The 17,477-nt window shown below is 26.7% G+C and overlaps 2 protein-coding genes and 1 long non-coding RNA gene across 5 annotated transcripts in view; 1 reads left to right on the forward strand and 2 right to left on the reverse strand.

Annotated features, from left to right (window-relative positions):
- Positions 1-17,477, reverse strand: part of LOC122498115 — a 24,872-nt gene continuing 7,395 nt past the window's right edge. Inside the window, exons 8-12 of the mRNA XM_043605698.1 lie at positions 4,528-4,937; positions 1,936-2,167; positions 611-712; positions 189-347; positions 1-54 (exon numbers count right to left, since the gene is read on the reverse strand). Coding sequence (XP_043461633.1) covers positions 1-54; positions 189-347; positions 611-712; positions 1,936-2,167; positions 4,528-4,937 — 957 coding nt within the window. The remainder of the gene's footprint in view (positions 55-188; positions 348-610; positions 713-1,935; positions 2,168-4,527; positions 4,938-17,477) is intronic.
- LOC122498156 lies at positions 3,011-4,577 on the reverse strand. 3 transcript variants are annotated; one of them, XR_006301199.1, is made up of 4 exons: positions 4,260-4,577; positions 3,927-4,037; positions 3,525-3,736; positions 3,011-3,229 (listed from the first exon to the last, which is right to left on the reverse strand). It is a non-coding gene; the product is annotated as an uncharacterized LOC122498156 (long non-coding RNA). The 3 variants fall into 3 exon arrangements; XR_006301200.1 differs by having other exon boundaries at positions 3,525-3,674; positions 3,927-4,297; XR_006301198.1 differs by having other exon boundaries at positions 3,927-4,297.
- Positions 7,755-16,886, forward strand: LOC122498151. The gene is made up of 19 exons (XM_043605762.1): positions 7,755-7,955; positions 8,329-8,551; positions 8,665-8,830; positions 8,977-9,202; positions 9,295-9,574; positions 9,676-9,941; positions 10,018-10,201; positions 13,187-13,426; positions 13,639-13,729; positions 13,893-14,143; positions 14,268-14,442; positions 14,555-14,826; positions 15,007-15,118; positions 15,186-15,272; positions 15,425-15,559; positions 15,888-16,162; positions 16,279-16,403; positions 16,496-16,654; positions 16,736-16,886. Exons 1-19 carry the CDS (start codon positions 7,925-7,927, stop codon positions 16,828-16,830), a joined length of 3,393 nt encoding a protein of 1,130 aa, XP_043461697.1. The 5' UTR covers positions 7,755-7,924; the 3' UTR covers positions 16,831-16,886.

Here is a 17,477-nt window from a genome sequence, read left to right on the forward strand (position 1 = left end):
TTATGACATAATGGCTCGAATTCTAAAAAAGTAGTTTGCTGATGTAGCGAGAAACTGGAACATAGAACATAATAAAGCAAATAGTTTTTTTTAAACAAAATTAAGTGTTTTTAATAATAAACTTTAGTAACTAGTACATATTTAATTAATTATTTAAGAATGAATGTATGTTAAATAATAGATCTTACAAACGAATAATATTCCAAAGAAAATGAGTCAATTATTCCAGTGGCAGATATAACCAATGGTTTTTGGCTTCGAAGAATTACAATAGGCAAATACTTTTGTATTTTAGAAGATTTCTTCATCCAGGACGATTCATAAATAGAGTCAGCAACTTTTTCACTCTGTAATAATTCATATACAGTTTGAAATACTTAAAATAGTATATTAAACAACATGAGGACCTAAGTTTTGACAAGGGTAAAATTAATTAATTTTCTCCATTTGTATCAAAATGGGCTTTATTTTCTCTCATGAGGAAAAAACACATTACCTCTATGCGACATTTTTACCCAAGGAAAACATTGTAGGGAATTTGCAAATGGTTGAATAAATAAATGTGAAATAAAAACGATATGATTTATTAAAAGGTATAAAAAAAACTCACTTGATCCTTTAAATCGTCAGCAGTCCATGAAGTTAAAAAAAGTCTTAAACTTGCAACAATCACCATCATTACAGATTTCGATACTACGGTCAATGGTGCATGCTACTTAAATAGTAAATGTATAATTATTATTTTTATCCCATAGGAATAATAATGATACTATCAAATAGCTTAATGTACTATTATTTAATTTAAGAAAAGTTAATATAAAATATGTTTCAAATTATCTACATACATCCCTACATAAATTTATATGAAAAATAATAATATAATTACTTTTACTTACACCAAGTAACTCGAACGCAGAAAATACTATATTGAAAGTTACAGTGAATGTACTTTTAATTATTAACAAGCGGATGATTTTAGAAGCATCTTCGAAGAATCTAAAAATGTAATTTCTTTTGAAATGTATGGCACTGATCTCCATGTAAGTTCATCGTGCAACATGATCTAATATTTTTAAAAAATTATATTTATACACCCCTCTTCAGCTTACATAATTTGGCTATACAAATGTTTCTACACTTTTCGTCTTACAATTTTCCTCATACTAAATAACCTTATACTAATTTTGCATCTACAGAACGACTTGAAATTAGGAGTACTCTCATTTGCACTGTAAAAAAAGGTTCTAAATTAAACCAGATTTCGGTATTAAAATAGAACCAAATTACGATTTAGTACCAAAATTAGTACTGAATTAGTTCCTTTCTTTTTACAGTGTGATGTATTTTACAAATAATATTGTCCGAACTCAACGTAATAATTTAATAGACGACATGGCTACTTACTATATTGAAGCATAAGGAAAATATATTATACTAACGCTATTAACTCCTGATGTCTCATAATACAATTTTTGTAATCAAGGTCCGTGGAACTGCATCTAAACTCTTCTTGAAGTAATTCCAAACGAACTGATAAGTATAAAAAAATCATTGCTACAGTGAAATCGACACAAACACACAGAGCTGTTTGTGTTATAGCAAGCACTTGTGCTACATAAAGAAATATCCGCATTAATAAAGCTTCTACAGAAAAAGGATACCAAGCATCGGCCGGCAGTAATGCAGTTGTCACAATTGGACAACAACAAAATGCAACACCAGTTATAAGAAAAGACGTGCCAAGAAATATATGAAAATTAAAGTATCTTCCTGAATATTTGTCTAATATATTTTTTTCTAAATTTTTTGCTTCTCTCTGAAACTTATAGATCTTGTGAAGCACTTTCTAGAATAAAATCAAAACGGAGGCAAAGTTAATGAATGTACAATGGTACAAATATGAGAAATTATTTTTATATATTAAATGATAATTACTTGTAATCGTTTACTTTGCACTTTACAAATGATCATGTCAAAAAAGGGTTCCATTAGTGCTGTTAATTCAGCAATAGCTTGAGTCGAGATATCAATATTTTCTCGATAATGAAAAACACCCATAATTAGTACTATGAATAGATGAATTACATTGATAAAAGTGAACCACCAAAATAATTCGTAAACAATCTTTTGCCGTTTACTGCCACTTTGTGGCCAAGTTAATGTTAACCTGCCGTATATTTTTAAATATCGAAATAGAATATCGGTTTTTTTGTTAAATATCATTCTGATTACTAGTATTATTTCATTTAATGTTGATTACTAGTTTTATTATATTTATTTAAATAACATCGAACTCAAATTCTAAGAAGTCTCTGTTTAATTATCATAGTGATAAAAATTGCTTTTAATTTAGATGCGGGTATAATTCTAGGTGAATAGAAATGATAGTAAATTCGATTTTGACGGATCAAAGTTTCTGATAATTAGACTTTAATAATTGATGAATCTTCAGATATCTGCCTTTTCCTCATATATGCACAATCGTGTAATTAAATTTAGATTTATCAAAAGCGGAAGTTAACAGCCCTCTTTAGTCTCATTAATACTAATAATTTTCTCAGACGTTCGACTAGTTCCGTTCTTACATACTTTATGAAAAATCCTCTATTTTCTATTTATAAGTACCGTTTATTCATTTCTACAATAAACTTGCTAGAAACAAAAACGTTAGAAACAAAAACGAATAGGAATATAATAATAGTTTAATTTCTGCTTTCAGTTTTTAAGAAAATATATTTATTTCTTTTTTTAAATTGTAAATTACAATGATGCTGGAAAATAACGATATTTTTCATTCTTTCATTTCTTATTAAAGAGTGAAAATATTTTATTCTTACTACAAAAATATGTGGTCTCTCTCTTATTATAATATATAGGTATGTATATTGTGTACTTCTGCACAAAAATAAATTTATATAAAAATAGTTTTACTAACACCCAGAAGGTAAACGTAAAAAACTATTTCTCAAATTTTTCCTGTACTTTTATATAAAATGTATAGTGTATTTGTCATAGGGTTAGTATATAGGAAAAATGAGCGATTTGGAATTTTACATTTGCTTCCTAGTTACACCGATGGAATATATTCACACTACAATTCACTCCGTGTATATTTATAATTTTCGTTGTTATAATTCCAACAATGAAAATATTACAATAAAGGTTTTTATTCTTATAGTCCAAGCACAGCTTTTAATGTTAGAAAGTAAGAGAACGTTCTATATAGAAACTGAAAAAAATTTAAACAGGTAATAGTATATAAAAGAATGTATATATTTTAATATTTGTATAATTTTAAAACTTTAAAATTTGATAATAATGTTTTTTAATTTTTTCGAGGTTCATATTGTTTCTTCAAAGTTTATAGAAAACAGCATTTATTTAAAATTTGAGAAAATATATAATATTACTTTTAATCCTTTTAATGTCTAAAACTAAAAATTCATATACGATCGACTAATATAAATATTAAATGAAATTGAACTTCTTAAATTTGTTCAAATAGTAATTTAAACATCACTTACGCTTCCGTAGTACCAAGAAGAATATTGAGCGATTACACCAGAAACTGATATAATCAATGGTTTTTGACACCTTTGAATGATTATGTATATAGACTTTGATACTCCTGCAGACTGTCCTGACCATGGTATTGAATATTGCAATTTCTCTCCCTTAAATGCAAAATATATTTTTTTGATTTCCGCATACAAATTTCAATATGGACTATAAGCTGCTAAAGTATAGAAAATGTTCCATAATTCTAAATTAGGGTAAACCATACACTTTTGCCTAGAATCATTTTTCCCAATTTTCACTATTACGAAATGTCACTTTAGGTATGTTTACAAATTGGTATGTTTACAAATTGTCCCTTTTGTTGTTTTATTGTTTAAAAATTAAAAACTTAATTTTATAATACTTACAGCTGAAGATAAAGCATCTGCACACTGAGTTCCAAAGTATACTCTGTAGTTCACAACTATTATTACCAATAAAAACTGGTGAATTAAAAGAGGTTCAACAACTTCTGTTTGCTGAAAGAAATAAATTAAAATAAAGTTTGGTTTCGGGCCAAAGATGTCTTTTGGATGTCTTTCAAACGGACATAGACGTCCTAAGCATGTCCTAAAGACATCCCATGTCCCAGTGCCCACAGGGTAGCTATACTAATCAAAAGGCGTTAAATTAATTATGTTAAGGTGTTATTATTGAGATAAGCTAAATAAGAAAAATTTATATTACATCTCTTTACTTACGTGAAGAAGTTGAAAAAATCCCAAAGTTAGATACAGAAAGACAGCCAAAGTTGTTTTAAGAACGATGTAACGTGATGTTGTATTTATTAAATCTACAAACCTATAAATATTAAAAGCTTTAATATTTTTAATATTTATCGTCGTTTGTGAGGGAAGGTTCCATTGAGCAACTGTATGTCGAGAGGTTTTGTTGCTAACGATGCTCCCTACAAGCGACTATCCTTCTTTTAAATATATTAGAAATTAATGCACATTAAACTATATTAACCATATTACTTCCTGATGAAGTTGGATGCATCTTCGCAACTGGGACTCATTGATCGCAAGTGGAAATTTATCAGAAAGAACAGTCAATTTAGCTCGGGCAATATGCATCGACATAAATAGTATACCATCTGCAACATGCAAGACACCAGAGTGAAAAATGTAGATAAATTGTTGAGTAAGTTCAAACACCTTCCTCTTGAATGGATCAAGTGGCAATGGATACCATATTTCTTTTGGAAGAATAAGTGCTGGTTTGCATAATTGCATGTAAGTAAATCCAACTGCGACTATATTGTACAATGTATATACCGAAAAGGCCAATGGAATGGAATCTCTAATGTATTTGCGAAATAATATTTCATCTTGGCTATTAACATTTCTTACAGTTTTATCAAGATATTCCAATAAGACCTGTTAAATTACAAAGCGTTTTATATATTGTGCCTGATGTAGTGTACGACAGTTCCGAGGGTGGACAGTTACGGTTTCAACATTGTAACGACTTTATTTATTTTTAAATAAAATGAATGACGTTATATGTAAACGTTTTTTAAGAGAAAATTTAATAAGAGAAATTTAAAATAAAAATGTACATACATACCTTAAAGTCATCCTTTTTCATCTTGAAAAGCATAGAAGTGTAACAGTTCTCAAGTAATACTGTTAATTCAAAAATTATAAAAATCAGAGTTATGAATGATGCGATGTCCTGATAAAAGCAAATAGTACCGCCAATTACCCCAACAAAAAGAATCGGTCCATTAATCATCATTATCCACCAATTTATTTCTATGACTCTGTCAATAAGTGTTCTTTTCTTTTCCTGTGGCCATAGCATATAAATATTTGCAAGAAGTTTCACTAGTCGATAAAGATACAAAGGTTCTTCTTGTTTGACATTCAATTTTTGAATTTTAGCCATTTTATTAACATTAACTTTCGAATAAATGTCAGAGGAGTCTCAAAATTCCAAAAAAAAAACTGTTAAAACTTTGAAGACGATCTCACCTGCTGTTTTACACATTTTTAAAGTTTTTTCTATAGAATTTTAAACATCCTACAACTGTTTCAAATTCAGAGAAAAATTTATAATAAAATACCTTCATTTGAATAATTTTTTTTAACCCTCTCTACATTAAATTTTGTAACGCGGTTGGTCACATAACAAACTACATATTTTTATAAATCGGAAATTACACTCTTTAAAAATAAAAAATTTTTTTATTTACATTAATTTTATATCCATTTATTAAATTTATTACTCTTCGAGAGGGTAATACTTTTTGCATTTTATTCCTTTTTTTTAATAAAAAGTTTCAATTCCTAACAAAATATATTAAATATTTTTCCTAATAAAGGAATTTAATATGCGAAAGAAAGAAAAGAAAATGTTCTATGTTTATAGGAATAATGTGGAAGTAATAAATAAATCATAAATTGTAGTGAATATTAAATTTTTAAATTAATGCATACGATTAAATATGCTTCAATATTTTATATATTTTAGAACATTCCGCTTCTCATCACATGATATAGCGTGTAATTATCTATAAATGTAGCAAACGTTTTCATTTGAAATTCGCGATCTTTATACTGTATATACAGTAATTTTTAATGTGATCAATTATATTTTCTTAAGAAAATTAAATTTGCCTTCTCTTATTTCCTTTCAATGAGAGAGTATTTATATTTATAAAAGTAATAAATAAAACTATTTCTTTGAAATTTATAAAGTAGAATTAGAAAATATGTATTAGATAGAGTGCATTTACTATAATAAATTTTAGTATCATATACAATATTTATACAACAGAAAGGACTAATTTTGTAAAAAGTACAGTTAATTTTCAAATCAAATAATACAGTAGAACTTGTAAATAATTAATTTCTTTGTTTTTTTATAAAAAAAAAATATATCTTAATATAAAAAAATATGTCTTGAATTTTTTTAATTAATAAGGAATTTATTTAATTATTTTGTTACAATGGGATTATTCACAACTTGCACAATATAGTTTTATTTAATTTGGTTGGTAAATTACCTAAATTTGACTTTATAAAGACTTTTTTATATCCTTGTAAGGAAAAAAAAAATTATTATTATTATTAATTATTATTATTATTATTATTATTATTATTATTATTATTATTATTATTATTATTATTATTATTATTATTTAAAAATTTATTATGCAGTCATAAAAATGTAATCTTCTGCTGATTATCGGCTGTGGTTACTTTTTATAAATTGTGAATTAAATTAATTTTGATGACCCAGATAATTATTGGAATTGTTCTAGCAACAGTTTGGGGCCAGTAAACAATTTTTGTACTAACAATTGTTAGTAAACAGAAGATAAAGTTCGCTCAAAAAATAATTTGTCATCTTCTGCTGATTATCGGCTGTGGTTACTTACTTTTTATGAATTGTGAATTAAATTAATTTTGATGATGCAGATATTAATTGGAATTGTCCTAGCAATAGTTTGGGACCAGTAAACAATTCTTGTACTAACGATTGTTAGTAAACAGAAGATAAAGTTTGCTACAAATTAAAATATAGTTTTTCGTCTTCTGCTGATTGTCGGCTGTGGTTACTTCTTATGAATTGTGAATTAAATTAATTTTGATGATGCAGATATTAATTGGATTTGTTCTAGCAATAGTTTGGGATCAGTAAACAATTCTTGTACTAAAAATTGTTAGTAAACAGAAGATAAAGTTCGCTTAAAATTAAAATATAATTTTTCATTTTCTGATGATTATCTGTTTTGGTTACTTATTTTATGACTTTCATGAAGTATTGACCTGGAAAATCCTATAGAGAAAATGACATAAAATTCTGACTTGAAGTTTTCGTTTATTTTGACTTTTTATTAAAAAAATGACGTTTCTCCTCAATTTATTTTTAAATTAATTAAAAATCAGATATTGTTTTTTATTAATTAAAACAGCCAATGTAAGAGTAATATAATAATTTAAATTGAAATTTCTAAAACACTATTATGGGTCCATGTCAGATCGTACCGTCATTTTTATTAACTCTTGATTAGATTTTTAAATCTTAATGTTTAGTTCTATTTCTGTATTCAGATTTTTTCATTTTTTTGTGACTTAAAAAAGTATTTTCGTCAGTATCATTATACTGCATTTATTACCTGCATTATATCCCTCCTTATAGATGATGTTCACCGTTCTTCATTTCTCTTCTCTCCCACTCCTAGTTTCTTAAAGAAATAAGAAAGTTTCTACATGCCTTGATTCATAATATTCTAGTGTCGTTCGGTATGGATTTTGAAGTAGGATGATTTTCATCTCTTACAAAGTTACAAAATAAAAAACAAAGTTTATTTCTTCCGAAAAAATGCTGTGATATTTTTATACCAATAAAATACAACATGTTTTGTATATTGTTGTTAGCAATATGTGGTAAGTAAAAGTAAAATAATTACACAAAAAATTGATACTACATCTGTTATATCAGTAATAAATGAAAAATTTTAATTTTATTTATAATTTATAATTTTTTTAGTAAAATTTAAAAAATGTTTAACTACAACATTTTGTAATGCATAGAATTTAGAAGATATTTTTTTTCTATTGTTGATTATTGTGTTTCAATTGAAAACATTGACCTGTCAAAATATTTCAAATTATAAATCATCTTGAATTTTCTAAAATTTCAACTTTATGCAGTTTTTTTTCTATATCCGTTTATGATATTCTTTTTGATAAAATTTAAAAAATTATAATAAACTAAGCAAGTTCATTTTTTGTAAATTGGTTGAAAAATTCCTTATAGTCGCAACCGGGGATACACTGCGGCTAGCGGCATACATCTCTTCAGGAGGCCTTCATGGGGAAATTCATTTTCTACCGGGAAACGTTGAAAATGTGAAAATTCGTTTTTCTCTTAAAACAACACTTCAATATCCAGATCAGTTGTGGGAATGGTACGTCACTCAATTTCCCGTGGATTATACCAGTAATAATGATCGCTGTGGTGAACAAAATCTAGGAAAAAGGTAAAAAAACGTTTTTATCCTTATTTTTCTTAAAAATTGGTAAATATCGAAATCCATCGATAAAATTTAATTATGATCTGAAATTAATTAGAACTCAATATATCTAATTTCAGTGTGATTGACCTAACTGAAAAGCTAGGCCCATTGCAAATGCCGGGCAATGAAACAGGTTCAATTGAAGTACCTGGACTTAGTTTCACTGGAGAAAACGGACTTTGGGGCAAAGGTTTGATCTTCAAAGATGCCTATAGTTCCCGAATTATATGCGCTTCTATCATGGTAAAATAATTAATATTTCTTAATAATAAGATTCCAATAGGAGAGTTCTCTTTGATTGAAATTTAAACTACACATTTCAATTTTATTAGGAGATAATTTTTTTATTGAATTATATTATAATCGAAAAATTAAATCTGCTAATACAGGTATTGAATAAAAATTCAGAAAGAGTGGCCGAGGCCCGTTTTCATAATTCTGTTGGTGGATCTGTGTGGTTCCGATGGTTGGGTGGTCAGGCTGGCGAAAATATAACTGAAACTGTAATTTATTCAAATTTACATCGTGTAGATCAATTAACTCCCAGTGCAGTCGATTACACAGAGCATAATTGGAAAATTTATGTCACCGACATTTTCGAACCTGGTAGTAAGGGTAAATGTCGAAAACGCTACTTTAATTTTTTTAATTAAATCAATAAAAATAGATGGTGTTTTAAATGTTCTTGTAATATTTGTTAATTATAGATAAAAGCAACTGTAATATTCTTCAAGCAATTTTCGATCCAGACAACGCTGGCGTGAATAAGTCAATTGGCGATATTGATATGCGATTGGGAAAAATTAAAATTTCCGAAAATTTATCTAAACGAAGGAAATATTCTTTCAGAGATCCAAAACTTGACTTACTACCAAATGATTTTATAGGATCTCATCGATTGTTATATTTAGTTATATTTCATCCAACTCACACTGATTCTTTTCTAGCTTGTGCTAAAATTGAATACCGAAAACCCGTTATGGCCAAGTAAGTACAACTATTAAAAAATATCTTATTTTACATAATTAGATATTATAGTTAAATATAGTTAGAATTGAAATATTTAAATATTATTTTCGATATTTTAGGGCAATTATCAATGCACAAGGTGTTAAAGGCGAAGTTTCGTTCAATCAAGAGTCTCCATTCGCCCCAACTTGGCTAAATATTTCTTTGAATCCAATAAATGATTTAGAGACAAGATTAAGATATGAGACGAGAATTGCAGCTTACAAAATTCATGAACTGCCTGAAGAACCTGCAAAATTTGTAGAGCCAGTTGGCGAATCTTGTACGACTACTAAAAAAATGTACAATCCAATAAACATTGATGATAACACTCTACCACCACCTGGTAAAATGATTTTTACAATCTCAGTGATTGTACGCAATAAGATTTCTTTTTAATGACAAATTGTAATGATCGTCAGGTTTTGGAACTCAAGATCAATATGCCATTGGCGACTTGTCGGGAAAACTTCAGAATCGAAAGGAAGGTTCAATGCACTTTGATATTCTTGACGGTAGCTCTAAATTAAGTGGAGTTTACTGGGATACAAATCTTCCTCTTTCCGGATCACACAGTGTTATACACAGATCTCTTGTTCTTCACAAGTATGTCATTTTTAATCATTTTTCTTGTTCTGTGAAAATTTATTTATGGATAGATATGAACATATTGGTTTTTAGAATATACTGCAGGGCTCGAAGCAGTGAAAGTATTTAAAAATAAATATAATACGGACTTTACGGACCAAAAATTAAAAATTACGGACCATTTACGGACCAACTGACAAAAATAGAATCAGGCCGAATCAAATAAGAGAACTACTTAAAACTAGAAATTCAATTTTTCATAGTCCTATAAAACATGAAGAAATCGATAACTCCGAGTCTTCGACTCGAAGTCATCGATTTCTTCATGTTTTATAATAATTAATAATAATTATTAATAAAAATTAATAAAAATAATTTATAATAATTAAAATCATTATCAATTCAATTATTTTTTTTAAGAATTTAAAACTAAAATTCTTCGATTATTATTTTAAATTTTCGAAAAAGTTCTTTGACAATTTTCAAATTCATTTCTTTACAGTACTCAATTTTTTGAAATTTCAATTATTCGTAAATTCTTTAATTATAAATAAATATTAGAAAATAGAAACTGAAAATAATATTAAAAAAAACTCAATTAAACTTTTTCAAAACAAAAAAATTTGAAAATTCCATTATTTCTAAAAATTCCCGCTATATTGCTTTTAATATTCTATTATCTAAAAGTTGAACTGAAATTCATTTTTACGAAATGAAAATCAATTTTTATTAGAAAATTCTACTAGAATTCAATTATTTAAATACAAATTTAAATGTAAAAATGCAAATAAATAAATAATTTATTGAATAATTGAACGTTTCTTAAAACTCAATTCCCATAAAAAATCGTTATCAACAAATTTTCAAATAAAATTGAATTCTATCAACGAATTTGAATAAAATTTTTAAGAATAATTACATTTTTCGAGAAATTCGATTAAAATTTTTTATGAAAATAATTGAATTCTTGCGAAGAATTTTATTAAAATTTTCAAAAATAATTAAATTCTTGTAAAAAATTAACAGGAATTCAATTATTTTTAAAAATTTTAATAAAATTCTTGGCATAAATTAAAAATAACAAAATTCTTAGCAGATCTTGAATTGCTTTCAGAAATTTTAATAAAATTTTTCGCAAAAACTTAAATACTTTCGTAAAATAATAAAAATCTTTGCAAAAATTCAATTACTTTCAAAAGTCTTAATAAAATTCTTCTAGCAAGAATTCAATTATTTTCAAAAATATCAGAATTTTAGCAGAAATACAAACTTTTTAAAAAGTTTTGATAAAAACTTTTTTTTTTTGGTAGAAATTCAATTATTTTTAAGACAATTTTAAAAAAATGTCTCGATAAAATTCAATTATTTTAAAATTTTAATGAAATTCTTCGATATTCAATTATTATAATCTAAGATTTTAACTGAAATCTATTTTTAAATCAATGTTTATGAGAAAATTCTATCAGAATTCAATTATTTAAATACAAAAAAAAAATGCAAATAAATAATTTATTGAATAATTGAATGTTTCTTGGAATTCAATTCCTATTAAAAATCTTATGAACAAAATTTTAAATAATTAAATTCTTTGGATGAATTTTAATAAAATTTTTAAGAATTTTTTCGAGGAATTCGATTAAAATTCTATATTGAAAATAATTGAATTCCTAAAAAGAATTTTATTACTTTTGAAAATAATTGAAATTTTGCAATGGATTTTATTAACATTTTTGAAAATAATTGAATACTTTAAGAAATAATTGAATTCGTGTGATAAATATTGTTAATTATGAAAATAATTGAAATGTTTTAATGAATTTTATTAAAATTTTTGAAAATAATTGAATTTTATTACTTTTGAAAATAATTGAAATTTTGCAATGGATTTTATTGAAATTATTAAACATAATTGAATTTTATTACTTCTGAAAATAATTGAAATTTTGCAATGGATTTTATTGAAATTTTTGAAAATAATTGAATTTTATTACTTTTGAAAATAATTGAAATTTTGCAATGGATTTTATTACTTTATAGAAAATAATTGAATTCGTGTGATAAGTATTGTTAACTATGAAAATAATTGAAATTTGGACAAAAATTTTATTAAAAATTTTGAAAATAATTGAATTTTGTCGAAGAATTTTGCTATTTATTTATAAAGATAATTGAAATGTTGACAATGTTTTTTTTTTTTAGATTTTTTGAAAATAATTGAATTTTGGAGAAGAATTTTAATATTTCTAAAGATAATTGAAGTTTTGATGAGAATTGTTAAAAATTTTTGTACATAATTGAATTTCTGCGAAGAATTTTATTACTTTTGAAAATAATTGAAATTTTAAAATGAATTTTATTGAAATTTTTAAAAATAATTGAATTTTATTACTTTTGAAAATAATTGAAATATTGCAATGGTTTTGATTAAAATTTTTGAAAATAATTGAATTTTATTACTTTTGAAAATAATTGAAATTTTGCAATGGATTTTATTAAAACTTTTGAAAATAATTGAATTTTGTCAAAGAATTTTGCTATTTATTTATAAAGATAATTGATATGTTGACAATGTTTTTTAGATTTTTTTGAAAATAATTGAATTTCAGAGAAGAATTTTAATAAAAATAAGAATTTAAGAATTTTAAGGATAAAGAATTAAGAATTTTAATATTTCTAAAGATAATTGAAATTTTGACGAGAATTTAAAAAAAATTTTTGAACATAATTGAATTTTTGCGAAGAATTTTATTACTTTTAAAAATAATTGAATTTCTGCAATCATTTGTAATTTCTCTAAAATTCTCAAAATTATATCGTACAATTTACGAATTTTTCATCCTTTTTGAATGAAATTACGGACTTTAAGGACTTTTTTTTTTAAAAACGGACTTTTACGGACTTGAAGCGAAGTTACGGACTTTTTCAGGATTTACGGACCTAGTTCGAGCCCTGATACTGTCTAACTTAAAATTAAATACATACCAATTCTTTTGATTCATTTAGATATAATGAAAGCGATAATAAAAGCATCAGTCCTTGGGTCTGTGCCGTTATTCTACATCATTCACCGAAAAATACTGGACCACTCTCATTGACAACAGCACAAGTAATATTTCGATATCCTTTAGTTGGAAGAATTATTTTTCGGCAGCCAACAGATGAACCTGAAATGGACACTACAATTTTGATAGAACATTTGGTCCATGCAGATGGTACTTCATTGAATAATTCTGCTGAGCACAGGTATTTATTAATACGATTCCCTTTTGTTCAATTCTCAGTAAACACTGTCATATATATAAGACGATTGAAAATTTGAGAGTCGTTTAGTAACTGGGTCAAAGATGCCCAAAAGATATTCGAGAAAATGTCCAAGAAACATTAAAAGAATATTTTCAATTAGTGTGCCCACTGGGTTATTTTGAAGCATAGAGAATAATTTATCATTCATTCAGATGGATGATTCATGATTTCCCACCAGGGAAAGATTATTACAACTGGACTGCTAGATGTCTTAGTGCTGGAGCTCCTTTCAATCCTTATAAGGTTGTCATAATTGTATCATTTTATTTTACCACTGAATGAAATATTTATATTTTAATATTTATTTATATTTATATTTATTCATTTGTGCATGTTAATCAATTATTAAAAAAGCGTGGCAAATGAAAATAAATGATTATTAACTTATTGTATTTAATAATTTTAGATAGAGTCAGGTTTGAATCAACCGAGTCAATGCTCCGCGAATGAGATAACCCTTTGTAGACTAGGTGATTTAACGAGGCTTGGAAGCTTGGAAATTGCAGGAAGAAAAAGTGTTGCAACTAAATTAACAAGAAAATTATTTACTGATAGTGCTATTCATTTATCAGGACCAAATAGTATAATAGGAAAGAGTTTAGTTATTTATGATGATCACGGACCAAAAGCAAGAGGAGAAAGACTTGCCTGTTCAATGTATATAAAAAATTATTATATCTACTTTTATTATACAGAAACTTTATTAACTTTAACTTTAACTTCAAAACTACATTATACAAAATTGAAGTCATGGTTTAAAATTAAATTTCTGTTTTCATAGAATTAGTAGAGTGTACCGAAGAAAGGCTGTGGTGAGAAACTGGTTTAGTAGCAGTGAGCCTAAAACTGCAGGAGGAAAAATAGAATTTATTCAACAAACCGAATACGATTTAACTAATGTAGAAGTAAACTTAGAAGGTTTATCTAAATTATCAAGTGGATATCATATTCATATGGTGGGTGGAAAATTTAAAAACTTTTGCTATTTATTGCTTTATAAATTTAAACATACATGTCGATACCTAAGTGTAATACTGTTCTATCTTCACACTCTATAAATCTTTTTAGACGCCTATTGAAATGGATTTAGAATTTCCATGCGAAGAGTCATCCCTTTACGGTCACTGGAATCCCTTAAAAGTTGATCCTAAGAACGTACCTCTTTCGGAAGAAGGCACAACCGATCAGTACGAAATGGGTGATTTAAGTGGAAAATTTGGCACTTTAGATAATAGAAACAGATATTCTGTTACTTACAACGATACAATGTTACCCTTATTTGGTCCAAGAAGTATTTTAGGTAGGAGCGTGGTTATTCACAAGAAGGAGAAAAATATAAGGTAATTATTATTACATAAACATTAAACATGTACGTTAAGTATAAAATACACTACTGTTGGAAATTATCGGTACGGCTCCACGTGCATAGCCCAAAAACATACCAAAAATAAAAAAAATTAAAAAATTAAATCGCGATTTTTCTGTAAAAGCAAATGTAATTTTGTAATATTTTCGTTAAGATGGTCTTGTTCTACAATCGAGAGAGGATACGCTCCTTCCGAAGCAAGAGAATTGAGAGCCATTGCCTCTTTTCATCATCCAGATGGTTACGCCTATGGTTACATAAGACTGGTAAAATCTAAATTTTTATTAAATTAACATAACAAGTTATTTTACTTTCTTTTTTTATTGTTTTTAGACTCAACTTATATACAAAGATAATAGTCAAAGTGAAACGGCAATAGAAGTTAAACTTAGACATCCTGGTGAGAATGATCGAAATATCGTAAGTATGGATTTCTACTGAATAATTTTTTTTCAATAATTAAGAATCAATTTTACCAAATGGTTTAACTATACTAGATTTTTTTATATTTTTAGTAAATTGGTTCTTTTTTGATATTTTCTGAATAATAATTTATTAATTTATCTTTATAGACAAGAAATCATAACTGGGCAATTTATGTAAATCCAGTAGGAGTTGATGCATCCGTAAAAGTAAAAGATACTCGATGTGTTGCAGCTGGTTATATTTGGAATCCTTACTTTACTCAGTTAGCAGATCCAATCAATGTAAGAGTTCATTTTTCCTTACATAAGATAGCATGCAATCTTGCCATTAAACTTTCACAAGTTAGCAGTGCAACTTTTAGGTAAAAATATAAAGGAAATATGTAATTGACACTGTACTTAATCTGTAAGTTAGCAGCAAAGTTGCAATTGAAGCTTTATTCAAATAAACAAATGTTCCCATAGATAACACGTAACCGTGCACTGAAATTTTGTAAACCAGACACAAGTTTAATAGAAATCTGAAAGTTAATTAAGACAGTTGTTGCGAAAATTCAGATGTTGTAAGGGTTTTTAAACTACATGCGTTACAATAAATATTTATGCGCAGGAAGATTTATACAAACAAGAGTGTGGTGCTGACTTACCATTGAGATGTTATGTGGGAGATATATCTGCTCGTTTGGGACCAATTGATATTGGACTTGAAAGGCGTGTTTTCAGTGATTCAAACTTTCCTTTAGAAGGTCCTGTTTCGGCTATGGGAAAGTCAATCGTTATTATGGAAAAGGATTTTGGAAATACTCGTTTTGCTTGCGCGAATATTGAACCAGATCACGATATTGTCAAATATATTAATATAAAGAGAACACCGCGCTTTGTAGTGTGAGTTACAGAATTAGTATGACCTTCTTCTTCTTCTTCTTCTTCTAAATATACACACAATTCTTTACAATTTGTAAGTTTTTCATGTTATCAAAATAATGCGAATGCTTTCTTAGAGCCCAATTCTTGGAAACTGTGAGAGAAGTGATGGGAGTTCCTGACTGGATGATTTCCGTTGACAGCAGAAAAACTAAAATACTTCACAGTGGTGGATGTATACAATTTTTATTACATTTCAGAGGTGATCATTTATAATGTTCTACCCTACCTTATTTTTACAATATTTTTCTTATCCTACATGTTATTAATTTAACTTATTAACTTAATCCACAGGCCCTATTGCAAATAAATTAGATCAAGACTTTGGTAAATTAATATCAACTGGAAAATTGGAAACTACTAGTTTGTATATTCCAGGATATGTGCCAAAGAGGAGAAAAGGTTCCTTTGGTTATCAACAGTGTGGATTCCGTGATCCTAATGAGAAAAAAAGTATTATACATCAAAGTTTTGCATTATTACGAAACAAATTACTCTATTAAAACATCTTTTAACGTTTATTTTATTTTTCAGAAAAGAATTTCTTTTTTCAAAGTAATTCTTCAACGCTACATCCACATATGTTTGTGATACTTTTAATTGGTTTGTTATCGACTTTCTCGTTTTAAACTTATTATTTTGTAACAACTTATTTATATAAATAAACTTTTTTTAATTTACCAAATATACTTTATTATTTAAACCTTTCATTAAAAAGTCGAAATCCTCTCATGAACTTTGCTTAAAAAGCAAATTCTCTTTTACCGGACTCAAACATGAGGATGAAAGGTCGGTATTCATAGTCGATACTTATTTCTTAAGCAGCGACTTAAGCTGCCACCTAGATTCATAGTCGTGCAATAAGCATTGCCTTAAGCCGCAACTTAAGCATATGCTTGACAAAGTAAATGCTTCGATTTTGAGATGCATAGTCCCATCTTAAGAATGACAAGTATTCATAGTCAAATAAGATGATCTTATTTGACATTGCCGGTGAACTTATTTGAACGAATTGAGGTTATGATTTTAAGTCAACGTTTTACATGACTTAAGCAATTACTTATTGTCTTTTTATAAATATTTATAATAAAAATGAAAAGATTTTTTGTTAAAAACAATTTAATAATAATTAAAATTTAATAATTTAGAAAAAAGGTTCAAAATTTATAAAATTTTCACGAGAAATAAAAAGTATTTTTTTTTCATCGAAATGTTGAAAAAACATTTCGATATGCATCCACACACATACATCCGGAGAATTTGTTCCCCATGTTGA

Source organism: Leptopilina heterotoma, unplaced genomic scaffold (assembly GCF_015476425.1).
Source record: "Leptopilina heterotoma isolate Lh14 unplaced genomic scaffold, ASM1547642v1 Lhet_142, whole genome shotgun sequence".
Lineage (NCBI taxonomy): Eukaryota > Metazoa > Arthropoda > Insecta > Hymenoptera > Figitidae > Leptopilina > Leptopilina heterotoma.

Bases quoted from the DNA above. Each gene is read 5' to 3' on its own strand.
- LOC122498151 (XM_043605762.1), top strand. From the start codon at position 7,925: ATGTTTTGTATATTGTTGTTAGCAATATGTG. The intron at 14,443-14,554 runs GTGGGTGGAAAA...AAATCTTTTTAG, and splicing joins GTGGATATCATATTCATATG to ACGCCTATTGAAATGGATTT. The intron at 16,404-16,495 runs GTGATCATTTAT...CTTAATCCACAG, and splicing joins ATTTTTATTACATTTCAGAG to GCCCTATTGCAAATAAATTA.